This window comes from Electrophorus electricus, chromosome 18 (genome assembly GCF_041902795.1).
Source record: "Electrophorus electricus isolate QZ-2024a chromosome 18, ASM4190279v1, whole genome shotgun sequence".
Taxonomy (NCBI): Eukaryota; Metazoa; Chordata; class Actinopteri; order Gymnotiformes; family Gymnotidae; genus Electrophorus; species Electrophorus electricus.
The window spans coordinates 1,475,001-1,492,500 of record NC_137514.1 but is presented as its reverse complement, the minus strand read 5'-3'; the positions used below and the strand labels follow the sequence as shown (position 1 = coordinate 1,492,500).

At 43.2% G+C, this 17,500-nt stretch overlaps 2 protein-coding genes across 4 annotated transcripts in view; both read right to left on the bottom strand.

The window, feature by feature from the left end:
- The window catches only part of olfm2b (olfactomedin 2b), a 12,014-nt gene extending 5,783 nt beyond the window's left edge, over positions 1-6,231 (bottom strand). The window contains exons 1-2 of one of the 3 annotated variants that reach the window (XM_081701382.1): positions 4,874-6,231; positions 425-574 (exon numbers count right to left, since the gene is read on the bottom strand). In XM_081701382.1, the coding sequence (XP_081557508.1) occupies positions 425-574; positions 4,874-5,014 (291 nt within the window). In that variant the 5' untranslated portion in view covers positions 5,015-6,231. The remainder of the gene's footprint in view (positions 1-424; positions 575-4,873) is intronic. The other 2 variants (XM_035535172.2, XM_035535173.2) reach the window with 2 other exon arrangements.
- A 440-nt stretch (positions 6,232-6,671) lies between these two features.
- Positions 6,672-17,500, bottom strand: part of col5a3b (collagen, type V, alpha 3b) — a 57,297-nt gene continuing 46,468 nt past the window's right edge. The window contains exons 45-66 of the mRNA XM_081701323.1: positions 16,967-17,074; positions 15,396-15,449; positions 15,082-15,135; positions 14,941-14,994; positions 12,935-12,988; positions 12,307-12,414; positions 12,048-12,101; positions 11,824-11,877; positions 11,677-11,730; positions 11,241-11,294; positions 10,594-10,701; positions 10,363-10,416; positions 10,218-10,271; positions 9,857-9,964; positions 9,591-9,644; positions 9,432-9,467; positions 9,291-9,344; positions 8,879-9,170; positions 8,611-8,723; positions 8,315-8,383; positions 7,907-8,140; positions 6,672-7,603 (exon numbers count right to left, since the gene is read on the bottom strand). Coding sequence (XP_081557449.1) covers positions 7,457-7,603; positions 7,907-8,140; positions 8,315-8,383; positions 8,611-8,723; positions 8,879-9,170; positions 9,291-9,344; positions 9,432-9,467; positions 9,591-9,644; positions 9,857-9,964; positions 10,218-10,271; positions 10,363-10,416; positions 10,594-10,701; positions 11,241-11,294; positions 11,677-11,730; positions 11,824-11,877; positions 12,048-12,101; positions 12,307-12,414; positions 12,935-12,988; positions 14,941-14,994; positions 15,082-15,135; positions 15,396-15,449; positions 16,967-17,074 — 1,971 coding nt within the window. The 3' untranslated portion in view covers positions 6,672-7,456. The remainder of the gene's footprint in view (positions 7,604-7,906; positions 8,141-8,314; positions 8,384-8,610; positions 8,724-8,878; positions 9,171-9,290; positions 9,345-9,431; positions 9,468-9,590; positions 9,645-9,856; positions 9,965-10,217; positions 10,272-10,362; positions 10,417-10,593; positions 10,702-11,240; positions 11,295-11,676; positions 11,731-11,823; positions 11,878-12,047; positions 12,102-12,306; positions 12,415-12,934; positions 12,989-14,940; positions 14,995-15,081; positions 15,136-15,395; positions 15,450-16,966; positions 17,075-17,500) is intronic.

The window sequence follows — 17,500 nt, the reverse complement described above, 5'->3', positions numbered from 1 at the left end:
AAGAGTGTTTATATTAATTTACTGTGGCTGGGGAAATCTGTTTGTTGGTCCATAGAGGCGCATCCCAGCGTTTATGACTGGTGATGTTCACCTTTTGACAGACTCACATATCGGAGACTCACACGGCTGACACTGCCCAGCTGCCTTTATTACCTTCTTCAGTTGATTTTTATTCTGTCCAGGAATTGTGATTGACAGAGCGCATCCCACTGTGCGTGTGTGTGTGTGTGTGTGTGCATGTGTGTGTGCGTGTGTGTGTGTGTGTGTGGGTGCATGTGTGTGTGTGTGTGCATGTGTGTGTGTGCGCGAGTGTGTGTGTGTGTGTGTGTGCATGTGTGTGTGCGTGTGTGTGTGTGTATGCGTGTTTGTGCGTGTGTGTGTGTGTGTGTGTGTGTGTGTGTGTGTGTGTGTGTGCACTACTTACATGCTCTGTTAGCTGGCGAAGGCGTTTGTGTCGTGGATCTTTTTTACAGAGGTTCTGTGGGGGGGCAAGGAGAGTACACACACACTTTCCCTCCACGTCTGACACAGAGCCAAAGACCTGCCAGCCTTCTTCCTGTCCAGGGTACACCGCCTACAGATGGAAGAAAGAGAGAGAGAAAGAAAGAGAAAAAGAAGAAACCAAGAGATGTTGACTTTAAAAACCCATTACTGAATATTTCTTTAGAATACGGTTATTTTATTTATAATAATAATTTATCATTTTTATTTATAATAAAATGTAGAAATTTGAGGTCCTAGTTTACTAATTAAACACAGATCATGTCCTTCACTGAAGGATACAAGTCTTTCATTTGCACTCAAAATCCATCATGTTATTAAACATGAAACACCGTGCTTCAAGTCTCATGGAAGACATGTATCAAGATTATTCTCCGACCTGCCTCCCAGATGGTGGAATGAACTTCCAGTGCCTGTCGGGACAGCAGAGTCCCTTGCTGTCTTCAAACACAGACTGAAGAATCATCTATTTGTCAAAAGCATCAACTCATCTTATCACACTGTTTAGAGTGTATCCCCTACAAATTTAGTACTCCATGTTATATTCCATGTAATTTTTATGTAAAACTTTAGTTCCTTAAAATGTTACTTTCAGCACAGTGGAACAGAAGAGCAAGTCCAACCAAAACCCTTTAACCCCTGAGTTTCTCTCTTCTCCCACTCTACCACTCCTGGGGTCTTTTTTCAACCCCCCCCCTCCCAACCTTCTCTCTCTCTCTCTCTCTCTCTCTCTCTCTCTCTCTCTCTCTCTCTCTGTCCCTCTCTTGAGCACTTTAATTAGCTGAGCTGCATTCTCACACCTCTCCATCTGTTGCAATGTACCAATTAATGTGTCTCTGTGTGTGTGGGGGGGTGTGTGTTTGGACACCTCACTGCGGTAGCTGAAACACAAACAAACCTCCCACTCAGAAAGTACCCAGGTCCTGCTGGGATACACACACGCAAACACATACTCTCCACCCACACACACATGCACGCACACACACACTGTGCTATCCACCTCGTTAAGTTTTTGTTGTCACTCCAGGACTTTTTGCTTTGAGGAGTTTCTGAATTTTCAAGCCAGATCCATCATATCTCTCATGTGATGTGCATGCTACAGCCTTGGTGACACAGGGGGCGAGGAATATCACGGAGACATGAAGAGGGGGTGGAGCCTGAAAGCAACCTTCTATTTGATAGAAGGAAAAGGAAATAGGAAAACCAGCAAAGCAGTAAACTGTAGTGTGCAGTGAATCAGTAATGTGTGCAGTGAATCAGTAATGTGGGCAGCGAATCAGTAACGTGTGCAGTAAAACAGAAACGTGCAGTAAAACAGTAATGTGTGCAGTAAAACAGAAACGTGCAGTAAAACAGTAATGTGTGCAGTAAAACAGAAACGTGGAGTAAAACAGTAATGTGTGCAGTAAAACAGAAACGTGCAGTAAAACAGTAATGTGTGCAGCGAATCAGTAATGTGTGCAGTAAAACAGTAATGTGTGCAGCGAATCAGTAATGTGTGCAGTAAAACAGTAATGTGTGCAGCGAATCAGTAATGTGTGCAGTAAAACAGTAATGTGTGCAGCGAATCAGTAATGTGTGCAGTAAAACAGTAATGTGTGCAGCGAATCAGTAATGTGTGCAGTAAAACAATAATGTGTGCAGCGAATCAGTAATGTGGGCAGCGAATCAGTAACGTGTGCAGTAAAACAGAAACGTGCAGTAAAACAGTAATGTGTGCAGTAAAACAGAAACGTGCAGTAAAACAGTAATGTGTGCAGTAAAACAGAAACGTGCAGTAAAACAGTAATGTGTGCAGTAAAACAGAAACGTGCAGTAAAACAGTAATGTGTGCAGTAAAACAGAAATGTGCAGTAAAACAGTAATGTGTGCAGTAAAACAGAAACGTGCAGTAAAACAGTAATGTGTGCAGCGAATCAGTAATGTGTGCAGTAAAACAGTAATGTGTGCAGCGAATCAGTAATGTGTGCAGCGAATCAGTAATGTGTGCAGTAAAACAGTAATGTGTGCAGCGAATCAGTAATGTGTGCAGTAAAACAATAATGTGTGCAGCGAATCAGTAATGTGGGCAGCGAATCAGTAACGTGTGCAGTAAAACAGAAACGTGCAGTAAAAGTAATGTGTGCAGTAAAACAGAAACGTGCAGTAAAACAGTAATGTGTGCAGCGAATCAGTAATGTGTGCAGTAAAACAGAAATGTGCAGTAAAACAGTAATGTGTGCAGCGAATCAGTAATGTGTTCAGCGAATCAGTAATGTGTGCAGCAAATCAGTAATGTAGGCAGCGAATCAGTAATGTGTGCAGCGAATCAGTAATGTGTGCAGTGAATCAGTAATGTGGGCAGCGAATCAGTAATGTGTGCAGTAAAACAGAAACGTGCAGTAAAACAGTAATGTGTGCAGTAAAAAAGAAACGTGGAGTAAAACAGTAATGTGTGCAGTAAAACAGAAACGTGCAGTAAAACAGTAATGTGTGCAGTAAAATAGAAACGTGCAGTAAAACAGTAATGTGTGCAGCGAATCAGTAATGTGTGCAGTAAAACAGTAAATTCTGCAGTAAAACAGTAATGTGTGCAGTAAAACAGAAACGTGTAGTAAAACAGTTACATATGTAGTAAAACAGTAACGTGTGCAGTAAAACAGTAAATTCTGCAGTAAAACAGTAATGTGTGCAGTAAAACAGAAACGTGTAGTAAAACAGTAACGTGTGCAGTAAAATAGTTACGTATTTAGTAAAACAGTAACATGTGCAGTAAAACAGTTAGGTATGTAGTAAAACAGTTAGGCGTGCAGTACGAGATTCTACCCACAACTGTGGCCAGACAACATTGCTCTAACAAATAAGGGTTTTAATAAAAATGTGCTGTAGTAAAACTTTGGCGGTTCCACTGTTCTTCACTGGACACTTTGATCTGTGATAAAAGGAGTACTCCGTGTATATATATATATATATATATATATATATATATATATATATATATATATAACATGATAAGTAAAGGTGATTTTAATAGCTCATATATCTCATAGGATTGCTTTACATTTAAGTCATAAAGATGGTCAAGAAACATTTTATTTAAAATTTTCTAATTTTTGTTAAGAGAATAAAAATCTGAGTAGACTACATAAAATCACAATATTATTTTTCCCTTATTACAAATAACATCATTATCACATATTGTGTTTATATATACTGAACAACTGACAATGTAATGGGCATTTTTTTTGTTTTGTTTTTTAATGTATTTGCCCTTAGGTACACCAGATATGCCATCTTATTCGGGATCGTACTCTGACATGCGCACGCTACAATACAGAAAACCTGTTGCGGTAATCTGATTGGCAGATTGATGTCCCATGGTTGCTGCGGTGTTGCCAAGGTGACAGAGTGCATGCTAGCCAACAGTGAGTCAGAGCTCTCTAGATCTGTGAGGAAATGTCACACTATGTGTGATCATTGGGTGTGTGTGTGTGTGTGTGTCCATGTCCACTATTAACCCCCCCACTCATACACTTGCATACATTAAACATACCCAACCCTAGCACGGTCCGGAGAAACGGAGCCCTGCATTTACAAGACCCAACTTACAGGCAAACCATGACATTTCTGTTGAAGTAAATAAGTAATTTAATGAACTAAATAGGGAGAGCCCAGCATATTCATGTGGTTATGGCAGAAATTACAGGTTGTTATAGGAATAATTACATGTGGTTTTAAAATAAAAATAAATTACATGTGAGATGAGCAGAATGCTCTCACTGTACAGACTAGTGAATAGTGATTTTGTAGTTTTAAAACACAAGTGAACTTGTAGGCAACATGAAAACTACAGAGAACTCAAGCAAAACGTACAATGTTAATTCAATTTGCACACACGTGTGCATGCACACACACACACACACACACACACACACGCACGCGCGCTTAGTGGGTTTCCCAAACTGCTGATAAGAGCAATGCCACATTGTCAGTGAGTTTATCTGCATGCATATTCATACGTGTGTGTGTGTGTGTGTGTGTGTTGCTCTTATAGCTTGAATTAACAGAGCAGGTGGCTGTTTCCCTGTCCGTGCCGCTCTTCACACTAATTAAGACCATCTTAATTATACAACCATTCTGGTAAACTGAAGGCAGCATAGTATATATGGTGAGAACAAATTAGCATTGCTCTAATTACCCCCAAAATATTAACTGTGTTAGATATTGGCTGGGTCTAAACTCTGCAGAAGTACAGGGCTATTGTCCACTGCTCTAGAAAACTATATGATTCTAGAATGTGATCCTGGCATGTTCTGTAAGTAGAGCACTCTGAGTTTAGAGCACACTGTGATTCTGGAGCAGTGAGTGACCATGGGAACCAGGTGATACATACGCTTATGATCCTCTCTGAGGTGCCAGGGCGTGCCAGGGTCTGGTTAAGTCCCACCAGTGACGGGAGAGTCTGAGACATCCAGTTAGTCACCATGGCCATGGTACTCAGAACCATGCCGATCTTCAGGATGGGCACACTCATCGCAAATTAATGGAACAATGTACAAACAGCTCAGGAACAGTGCAGGAAGTGCTCAGGAAGAGCTGAGGAACAGCTGAGGAACAGGGCAGGAATAGCGTGGAAAAATACTGCAATATAAATGCACCAGCAATGCTGAAGAAAAAATGAGACAAAGTCGAAATCACGAAAAAATGTATATAAATGGCAGCCAGAAAAGCTAGTATGACATCAGTAAGACAAAAAAAACCCCAGAAAAATTCCTGAGACAGTGTAGAACAACCGTATAATCCTCTTGCGATATGGGTAAAATATTAACGAACAACATTACCAGTCCTGGAACACCGAAATAATGACACGAAATGTCCTCTCAACACTTTTGCATTGAAGAAGAAACTCTGGCACTAGTGTTGGTGCATATCTAGCATGAAGTCTTTATAGAGGAAGCTTTAATAACATCCGCGCATTGGTCTCAGGGGACCAGTATGGTCACGAACATAAAACACGATAAAGCACTTCCTGCCGATGCTAATTAAAACATCTTATCAAGCTACACCTTTTATCCACTCCCCCCCCCCCAAAAAAAAAGTTTACAAAAAAAGTATATTTCCAGTCATTCAGCAAAAGAAAAATGTTCAAAACAATGCTCAAGATAGCACCAAGTTCCTTCCAAAGTGCTTGAACTCTTCTCAGGAACGTGTTTGCTGTGTTAACCCAGGCTTCTTCGGATCCAAAGCACTGCAGCAACAGTGTAGAAACAACTTATCCCCTCTGACCTGAGGTAAGAGTCCTGGAGAGAGTTTATGTAGAAGAAGAAGAAGAAGAAGAAGAAGAGAGAGAGAGAGAGAGAGAGAGAAGGAAAAGGAAGGACAGGGGGTGAAATAGAGAGACAGAAAGAAAAGGACACTGACGAAATAGAAAGATTAAAAGTTGTGAGAGAACCAAGCAAAGAGAGGGATGAGAACAAAAAAAAGCAAGTCAATATGCATATGATCAGATGAGGCAGGAGAGAGAGAGAGTGAGGCAGGAGAGAGAGAGAGAGTGAGGCAGGATAGAGAGAGTGAGGCAGGAGAGAGAGTGAGGCAGGAGAGAGAGTGAGGCAGGAGAGAGAGAGAGAGTGAGGCAGGAGAGAGAGAGTGAGGCAGGAGAGAGAGTGAGGCAGGAGAGAGAGTGAGGCAGGAGAGAGAGGGTGAGGCAGGAGAGCTACTCCACCAGCTAACAGGGCTAAGAATGACTGTATCGTCAGTCCTCGATCTCTTCCTCCCTCCTCCCGCCTTCTCTCTCTCTCTCTCTCTCTCTCTCTCTCGTGTGTGTGTGTGTGTGTGTGTGTGTGTGTGTGTGTGTGTGTGTGTTTCTATCTTCTGAGCTCCTGGAGGGTTCCATTGCAGTGTTCTGCATTCTCACTAGAATTTGGTAATGGTTCAGTGGCAGCAGACACGCCCCTCTGTGGACAGGAGGAAAACTGCAGGTTATTATTCTGCAGCTGACGCCACTGAGACTGTACACATGACTATTCCAATGAAAATAGGCAGACATCCATTCCTTCCAGAGCAAGACATACCTACTCCTGACTACACACTCTCTCTCACCTCGCTACAGAAGTGACGCTTTATCAACAAAAGTGTGTGAGAGAGAGCAGGAGAGAATTTGTTATGAAAGTACACTATACAATATGTGGGGCTAAAAACTGTTGTTGATTTATTAATCATTTATTTATAAATTTTTCCCTCCAGATAATATTTATCAAATAGGCCAAAAAATAAGTATTTTTTTTTACAAAATGAGTCATTTCTAAAACCATACTATGGCTGTTATATATCCTAAAATCAGAGCACGTCACGAACATTTATCTGGACTGAGAGAGTGGAAACAATACCCACTCCAATATCAACTCACAACTCTATGCAATTTTACTCAGTTTCCCAGAATGCATTACATGTATTTCATACAACCTGTAAACAAGTTCAAATACAATTTGGCGTAGCACCATGGTTACATAACATTCAAACAAACAAATAAAAAATGACAACAACTTTTGGTCAAGAGAACAACCTACAGGAAGAATTTAGAGTGTGTGTGTGTGTGTGTGTGTGTGTGTGTGTGTGTGTGAGTGAATGTGTGTGTGTGTGTGTGTGTGCGTGAGTGAATGTGTGTGTGTGTGTATGTGTGTCCGTGAGTGAATGTGTGTGTGTGTGTGTGTGTGTGTGTGTGAATGTGTGTGTGTGTGTGTGTGTGTGTGTGTGAGTGAATGTGTGTGTGTGTGTGTGTGTGATGATTTATGGAGCTCGTGGTCACATGATCACACTTCAGGACCTACTTACTGCCACTGTAAAAAGAATAAAAAATTAAAACAGAAGCACCTGGCAGCAATCCACTAACAGGGCTGCATAAATACGAAACACGTGACATCTGTAAAGTCTTTGTCTCTCCGCTCTGATAAATATCCTCCATCCTCTCCAGGCACCATTAGCCATTAAAACACACCATCCCGACCTCAAAACCAAATTTCTGCTTTGGATTTCCAAAATCTGAAATGGCGACATCAGTGATGGGGAGGATGTCTGAATCTGGGGCGTTGACCTCCAGTACGGTGCGCTCTCGTCCCAGTCGTCTCTGTAAGGGAAATGCAACAGTCCTGCTTATCCATGAGTTGTTAGAAAATCAGAAAGGATTTTGTTACATAGTTGTTAAACTGTCATTAACGAGATAAAGCATCAGGTTAAATATGAAATGTTTGAGTGTAAGGTGAGTGCAGCTGCTTTGAATGTCAGGTGTGTACAGGTTGAGTCTCAGGTGAGTACATGTGCTTTAAGTGTATAGTGGATGCAGTTTATTTGAGTGTAAGGTGAGTGCAGGTGGTTTGAGTGTAAGGTGAGTGCCGAGGGTTTGAGTGTAAGGTGAATGTGGGCAGCTTGCCTGGCAGCCGTCGTAGCTGGGCTGGATGTAGTGGGCATTTTTCTGTGTGAGTTCTTCACCATTGCCACCCTTAAAGCGCAGTGCATGTGTGTGGCTGAGGGTGGCGCTCTCAAGCCAGCCAGCAGAGTTCTGGCACAGGTAGGTGAACGTCTGTCTACCTGTAGCACTTAACAACTTCAAGAAACTGAGCTGCACTATATGTACTGGGTTACCGTCAGCATCCATATAAGAGAACTAGGGGAGAGAGGGAGAGAGAGAGAAGGAGAGTCTATATCACAAGCATGTCTTCAGAATTTCAGGAACTAGTAACAATTAAGGCATGTCACACACACACACACTCACACACACACACACACACACACACACACACACACACATACACATACACACACACACACACACAGAGACCTGTGAGCCTTTCCTGAAATGGCTGTACCAAGTTCCAGGTTTCTCCTTATTCCAGGCCGCCATCTTCACCTACAGCCAAACAAGCAATAATCATTCACAATCATTAGCTCTCCTTTGAATGCTTCTCGAAGTGATTTAGAACTCTTCTGTAAATGATTTAAACTCTTTTGTCAGTGATGTAGAACTTTTCTGTAAGTGAATTAGAACTCCTCTGTCAATCATTTAGAACTTTTCTGTCAGTCATATGACACACTTGCCAGTACATAAACATCAGAGACATCAGACAGCTCTCTCACCATCTGGAACTTGCTGTGGGGTTGCAGGCAGGTCTCCCCTTCTCCTGTGAAGTTACAGTAGACCTTAACGGAATCTCTGTGGCAACCCTGATTTGGATCAATCCAATACACACCTGAAGAGGGGTATTAATGATATGAATCATAAAGTCAAATGGCCTGCTTTACTGTCCCTGCTGAAAAATAAACACTCACAGTAACACACACACACACACACACACACACACACACACACACACACACACACACACACACACACACACACACACACCATCAGGGTAGTCAGGGTGACACATCCAGAGCTCCTTGCATGTACGGCCAGGGCTGTGGAATGTGCCCAGTGGGTTCCTCATGCCCTCCACCTCTGTCCTCATAGATGTCAGTGATGCCAACACCTCCTCCATGTCCCTCTCTCCACCCGGCGCGTCAGCCTGCACATCCTCCTCCATCTCATCTTCCATCTCTTCACCCTCCAGAGATGCCCCATCCACCTGAGAGTAATGCCTACGTATCCTGCTTCCATCCAGCAGGGGGTGAGAAGACATTCCTTCAGTTGACAAGCCCTAAACACACACACACACACACACACACACACACAGTATGGTTAAGCTGAGTCTCTAAGTGTTGTGTCAGTTATATAAATATCTCCCTCTCCTAAGGCTTTCTGGATGATCTAAACTTACTGGAGGTCCTGGAGGGCCAGGAGGTCCTTGATCTCCTCGAGGTCCGACTGGTCCCTGAAGAAACAAAACACTGTTTGTGTGTATGTGTTGTGAGTGTGTGTGTGAGAGTGTGTGTGCGTATGTGTAAGAAAGTAGTCTCACCTGGTTTCCCTTTGACCCTTTCTGTCCAACAGATCCCTGTAATATGGCAACACAGTTTACATTTACACTGCAGTGCAGTCAAAAGCTCTCTGTGCAGCACAGAGGTTGTGTAGCTGTGCTCTGCTGTTTAACGGGAGTGTGTGACAATGAGAGACTCACAGAGAGGCCGGTCAGGCCAGGGGCACCACTGGGTCCTGCAAATCCCACTCTACCCTGCAAGGGCAGAGTGCAACGGGACAGACACGTCAGACACAGCAGAGTGTGTTTGTGTGTGAGGTATAAATGTGTATGCATGTTTTTTATGTATGTGAGGGAGGAAAAAAATGTGGGTGTATGTGTGGGTAAGGAACTGTGTGTTTGTGTGTGTGTGTGTGAGAGAGAGAGAGAGAGACAGAGAGAGAGAGAGACAGAGAGAGAGAGCTTACCTGATCTCCTTTGGGTCCCTGAACACCCTGATTTCCAGGCAGGCCTCGATCTCCTTTTTCTCCGATTTCACCCGGAGGACCAATCAGACCAATCAGTCCTGTATGACCCTGTTACACACACACACACACACACACACACACACACACACACACACACACACACACACACACACACACACACACATACATACACACACACACATACATACATACACACACACACGCACGCACGCACGCACAAACTAAGGAATTAACAATTTATGTATACATGTGTTTGTGTGTGGGTGGGGGGGGTTGTTATTTGGGTGTGGGTGTGTGTGTTTGGGTGTGTGTTGGTGGGTGGATGGGTTTGAGTGTGTACCTTTTCTCCTTTTCTGCCAGGGTCTCCCTTCAGACCTGGCAGACCAGAGGGACCCTAAAGGTGAGAGGTCAGAGGCTTCCATTTATGTCATTTAAAGATCAAAGGATAACCTAAGATCACAGGTGGGTATCTGCTGGAGACTTACCAAAGGCCCTGGAGGACCTGTCTGACCTGGGGGGCCATTCAAGCCTTGCTCTCCCTGAAGAGAGGCAGACAGACAAAGAGATAGATAGATAGACAGACAGAGGGAGAGAGAGAGAGAGAGAGAGAGAGAGAGAGAGAGCGAGCAGACACAAAACATAGAGCGTCAAAGCCTTATTTTACACAACCGAGTTTCTATGACAACTTGCTGTTGTTGTGGAGATGTGGAGCTCACCGTTGGTCCTGGGATACCAGGGAGTCCCTGGGGACCCGCCTTCCCAGGGTTCCCTTGCCTGCCCACTGGACCTGTCTTCCCGATGACACCCTCATAGCCGAGAGCACCCTGCAGATAGAGCAAGAGACATACAGCAGTTATATATGCACCTGATATATACACCAAATATACATACACCTGATATATACACCTAAGACAAGATTTCTTAAACTCATTAAGAACCTAAAATATCAGCAAAAATGTTTTGATCTAATGCAACTGAGTACAATTTAAGGGTCTTGGTCAAGGGCCCAACAGTAGGGCTTGAACCAGCAACCATTCAACTACAAGTCAGGTACCTTAACTACTGAGCTACCACTGCCCTGTTTCTAACTGTTTATAACTGCCACACTTTTAGAGATACAATCAAACTGTATCTTACATCTTCTTATTACTGACCAGTTATTGCTGAGCTGTTATTACTAACCTGTTATTATTGATCTGTTATTACTGCCATGTAATTTTAGACCTATATAATCATATGACCTAAGATAGTGATTTTAAATGACCCAAGAATATGAATTTAAATGACAAACGATGATGTATTTATATGACCTAAGATAACATATTAAATAAACAAAGATAAGGTATTGACTTGATGGGTTTACCTTATCTCCTTTCAAACCAGGCTTCCCCTGTTTTCCTGGTGGGCCTAAATGACTCTACAAAAAGAGAGATAGAGAGAAAGAGAGGGAGAGAGAGATGGAGGAATAATTATTTATTGTTATTATTATTATTATTTATTATTTCATACCAATTACAGTTCTCTTCAAGTTCTTTATTTTAACAGAATTCTTAATTTCCTTAATTGCAAAGGTTCATTCATGAAATACTGTTTTGGCAATACTGTTATTGCATATGGTCATGCCAATAAAGCTAACTGCACTGAACTGAACAGAGAAAGAGATGGAGAGAGAGATTTTACAGGAAAAACTGTACTACCTAAGAAACCAAACCAACACACACACACACACACACACACACACACACACACACACACACACACACACACACACACACACACTCACATTCACACTCACTGACCCTTCGCCCTGGTCGTCCTGGTGGACCAGGTTCCCCAGAAGCTCCTGGAGGACCCTGGAGGATAAAATAGAGAGCAGAGCAGATGGAAACCAAACAGCAAAACTGCTAAAATGACCTAATGATGAACTGATAAGCAAAAATACTCACAGCTTTTCCGGGTTCTCCATTATCTCCTTTTGACCCAGGACCTCCATCAATACCCTTGTAGGGAGAGAAGGGTCAGAGAGTTGGACAGAGAGACAGACCACGAGAAATGGAGAGCAAAGGATAACAGGTATCAGTAACAAAAATGTGATAAAAATAATTTGGTCTGAGTCACTAAAGAGGTTTAAGACCAGAAGGACATGGAAGAGGCAAGAAGATGTGCTCACATCAATTCCGGGCTCTCCAGGAGGTCCTGGGTCTCCAGTGACACCAATAGGACCCTGGAGAAAGAGAGTGAGAGGGAAGGGGAGGAGGAAAGAGTGGGAGAAATAGAGAGAGAGAGAGAGAGAGAGAGAGAGAGAGAGAGAGAGAGAGAGAGAGAGTGAGAGAGTGAGAGAGTAAGAGAGAAAACTGCTAAAGTTGTATTTGGTTGTATATTAAATTGCATGCATTAAATCAACCAACACCCCCGACACACACACTCACTGAGTTTCCTTTGGCTCCGTCCTCTCCTGGTGCACCTCTGGCTCCAGGAGGTCCTCCAGCACCTGGGGATCCAGTATCTCCTTTCTCCCCCTGATCACCTTTCCCTCCCTGCAGCACATACACACACAGACACACACACACACACACACACACACACACACACACACACACACACACACACACACACACACACACACATTTAGTTTAAGCAAACGTCTATATAATCTTAAGATTTCAACTTTATATATATTTTGCAATATTTTATATTAAATTGTCTTTAGGATGTACTCTGCAAATTGTGCTTGTTTGAAAGCAACTTTCACTTTAGTCAAGCAACACTAACAGAAAAATAAAACAAAAAAAGGAGAGAAAAGGAGAAGGGAGAATAGGAAAAGAGGAGGAGAGCAGAGAAGGATAGTAGAGGGGAGGAGTAGAGGAGGAGAGGAGAGAAGGATAGTAGAGGGAAGGAGTAGAGGAGGAGAGCAGAGAAGGATAGTAGAGGGGAGGAGTACAGGAGGAGAGGAGAGAAGGATAGTAGAGGGGAGGAGTAGAGGAAGAGAGGAGAGAAGGATAGTAGAGGGGAGGAGTAGAGGAGGAGAGGAGTCTACAGGGCGGAGGTTTTACTTACAGTGCTTCCAGAAACACCAACAGGACCAGGATCACCTGACTCACCATCCTCCCCCTATTTGATACAATCATCATCATCATCATCATCATCATCATCATCATCATCATCATCATCATCACCAAATCAATAAAATTAAACTTATGGAAAAGGAAACTATAGGTTTCCTGAAGTGCTATAAAGTTTCATCCTGTGGAGAAGCGTGACTTTAGGTGGGGACGTTATTGGTAATGTTTTATTATACTTCATTAGGTACATAAGCGCTGTCACAGAACGCTCCGCTTCCCCATGAGTCACGTGGTACGGCCTGCCACGTGCAGGGCGAGTTCTCCATTGTTTGTGCAGGGATTGATGTTAAGTGTTTGTCTGTCTACTTAAACCCCCGCCTGTGTGTGCCTCAGCGTTGGTCGTTATTAATGTCATTGTTCGTATTAGTGTCATTATTAGTGTTAGTGTCGATGTCATTTACTATTGTCGTTGTCATTACTTAGGTCCCTGTTAGTGTAAACATTAAATGCCACTGTCTCTGTTAGTGTTTAAACTGTTTGTATATTCATGTTCACTTTTGTCCCTATGTGTGAGTGCCGTCGTTGTCGTTCATGTTTTATGTCATTAAATGTTTGACTATGTCAAGAAAGTCTGCGTTTCCTGCTCCGCACCCTGCGGCACTCGGACCAACGTTACAGAGTGACCAACCACCAAAGGAAGCTGACTCCCTCAGTGAAATACGGACTTCCTAGCGGGAGGTGTGTAGGCACTCCCTGCACTGCCGCCTGGATCCCAGGAAACTGGGAAGAAGACTGCAACCAGTGTCTGCATCCACTCCGGAGGTGGAGGGGAACACCCCCAGGAATTTCTTGGGGGGGGCCTGAGGCTACCAAGCTCCCCGAGGACCGCGGGGACAGTGGTTTGGTGGAGCCGGCTAGGTCTCTGGTTAGCGAGGGCAAAGCCCGAGTTCCTCCCCCTCCATGGGCTCACGAGCAAGACTGGAGGTGTCCGCACAAAGCCTTGGAGACAGACTGCCTCTGGGGCCCTCCTAGAGTGGCTGGTGAAAGGAGGACCATTGGGGGAAGCTGCATGTCTGGAACCTGGGCGGATGTGCACCCCCGTGTGTCCATCAGGGCCAATTACACATTTGCACCGCCTGCGGTATTAGCAGGCTCTGCAGTACAGCGTCTTGTGTGTGTTTTTAGGTGCATCACATCGCAGGGAGTGTACTGGATGGACCCGAGAGAGGCAGGCACTCTGCCTTTCTCCCTTGTGCAAGGAGGTCTCCCCGGTAGACGGCTCCTAGCCCGCTTTGTGTTTGGTGGGCACCAGGCATTGCCGTGCGGTGTCTATGTGTGTGCACGGCAGCCTGGGGTTCACTGTCCCAGAATAGGAGGCATCGGGAGCCGCGCCCCTGGGGAGGGGTCATCATCGGGGAATGCTTCCCCCTCACACGTAGGACTGTCCTGAGAGAGGCCGGGAAAGCTGCCTTTCTTCCTCCTGCTGAGAGGTCTCCCTCGTTAGCAGCACCTGGCCCACCCTGTGTTGGGTGGGCACTGGGCAGGGCCGTACTGTGTCTGTGTGTGTGTACGGCAGCCTGGGATTCGCTGTCCTGGATTTAGACGCTTCGGGAGCAATGCACCTTAGGAGGAGATTCTATCACGGAACGCCCCCCCCCCCCACAAGTCACATGGTACGGCTTGCCGCATGCGGGGGGTTATTCTCCATTGTTTGTAGTTACACCCTCTGTGATGGCACACATCTGTGCAGGGATTGATGTTAAGTGTTTGTCTGTCTACTTAAACCCCCACCTGTGTGTGCCTCAGCATTGGTCATTATTAATGTCATTGTCATTAATGTCATTATTAATGTCATTATTCGTATTAGTATCACTGCGGCACTCGGGCCAACGTTACAAGTGTGACTTTAGGTGGTGACGTTATTGGTAAAGTGTTATTAAGCTTCATTAGGTACATAAGCATGACTTTAGGTGGTGATGTTATTGGTCCATTAGATCCCACCTTCTCTCCTACTGCACCAGGCTGACCTCGAACTCCGGTTCTACCTGGAGGACCCTACACACAGATCAATGAACAGACTCAATCTTGTTAAACTGTGTGTGTTTGTTTGTGTGAGAGTGTGTGAATGTGTGTGTACCATACCTGTCCTCCACTGGGACCCTGAGGCCCTCTGGGACCATGCTGACCTGGCGGGCCCTTTAACCACAAACAGGTGCATCAGTTCAAATGACTAACTCAACAAAGTAGATAAAAACTAGTTCATTTAAACACATAAGGTTCCAAACCTAAATGTAAATCAGCAATAAATTGAGGCATATCTGATACAGAACAATGTGGTCATAGATTTATGAAGGTGTCTTTAATACAGTGAAATATAGTTGAATATTACATATAGTGATTTAGGGAGACAAAAATAAATATTAATAAGGAAATGTGGTCACAGGAAATGATCTCACAATAAGTCCAGCATGTCCACTCTCCCCCTTCTCTCCTGTAAGTCCTGGCATTCCCTAAACACAAACACACACACTTTCAACGACATCATCTTATCATTCCCTAAACACATTATCATTCCCTAAACACAAACACACACACTCTCAATGACATCATCTTATCATTTCCTAAATACAAACACACACACTCTCATTGACATCATCTTATCATTCCCTAAACACATCATCTTATCATTCCCTAAACACAAACACACACTCTCAATGACATCATCTTATCATTCCCTAAGCACAAACACACACACTTTCAATGACATCATCTCATCCCCTAAACACAAACACACACTCTCAATGACATCATCTTATCATTTCCTAAACACAAACACACACTCTCATTGACATCATCTTATCATTCCCTAAACACAAACACACACTCTCAATGACATCATCTTATCATTCCCTAAACACAAATACACACGCTCTGATTGACATCCTGACATCATCTTATCATTCCCCAAACACAAACACACACTCTCTAATTGACATCATGACATCATCTTATCATTCCCTTAACACAAACACACACACACTCTCATTGACATCATGACATCATCTTATCGTTCCCTAAACACAAACACACGATCTCATTGACATCATGACATCATCTTATCATTCCCTAAACATAAACACACACTCTCTAATTGACATCATGACATCATCTCATCATTCCCTAAACACAAACACACTCAATCACATCATCTTATCATTCCCTAAACACAAACACACACTCTCTAATTGACATCATGACATCATCTTATTGTTCCCTAAACACAAACACACATGCTCTCATTGACATCATGACATCATCTTATCGTTCCCTAAACACAAGCACACACGATCTCATTGACATCATGACATCATCTTATTGTTCCCTAAACACAAACTCTCTCATTGATATCATGACATCATCTTAACATTCCCTAAACACAAACACACATGCTCTCAATGACATCATGACATCATCTTATCATTCCCTAAACACAAACACATACTCTCAATGACATCATCTTATCATTCCCTAAACACAAACACACACACTCTCAATGACATCATGATATCATCTTATCATTCCCTAAACACGCATACTCTTAACCATGACATCATCTTATCATTCCCTAAACACAAACACACACACTCTCAATGACATCATGACATCATCTTATCATTCCCTAAACACAAACACACTCTGAACCATGACATTATCTTATCAATCTTTAAACACAAACACACACTATCAATGACATCATCTTATCGTTCCCTAAACACAAACACACACTGTCAACCATGATGTCATCTCATAAAATAATCACGTTTCTGCTGTATAGCTATGAACATCAAGGCCAAAAAAACACATGGAGAAAAAAACACACACACACAACCTTGACAAAAGCGCATATTTTCTATTACCAGTAGTCACCAACAGTCACCATCCGTCAGATTTTTCAATGCTGCCACAGCACCTATATTTGGCCAGCATATCAATAAAGTTGTTCTGATTTGAATGGGGGAGGGGGTACCTGTAGGCCCACTGGTCCTGTGGCGCCTTTAAAGCCCCGGAGTCCCTCATCTCCTTTCTGGCCATACATGCCCTGCTGGCCTGGTGGACCAGGTTCTCCATCCACACCCTGCGCCACAAAACAGGCTCATCCCCAAAAAACAACTCACTGCTGCTATCCCAGGTGACCAAATGGTACATGATTCTGCCTTATGAATTTATAATCATGACGTGACATTTTTACAGGTAAACTCATGTTACATGTAAACATTTTTACAGGTAAACTCATGTTACATGTATACATTTTTACAGGTAAACTCATGTTACATGTATACATTTTTCTAGGCCAGCAGCTTATAATCAGTTGTTCATCTGGAAGTCAACCAATTACAAATAATCTTTTCTTAAAACATACTAAATGCACCATTAAAGTATTAAATTATTCATTAAAAATTAGTTCATTCACTCACTCACTCATTTGCTTATTCATTCACTCATTCACACAGTCATATTTTTACTCACTCACTCATTTATTCATTCATTCATTCAATCACTC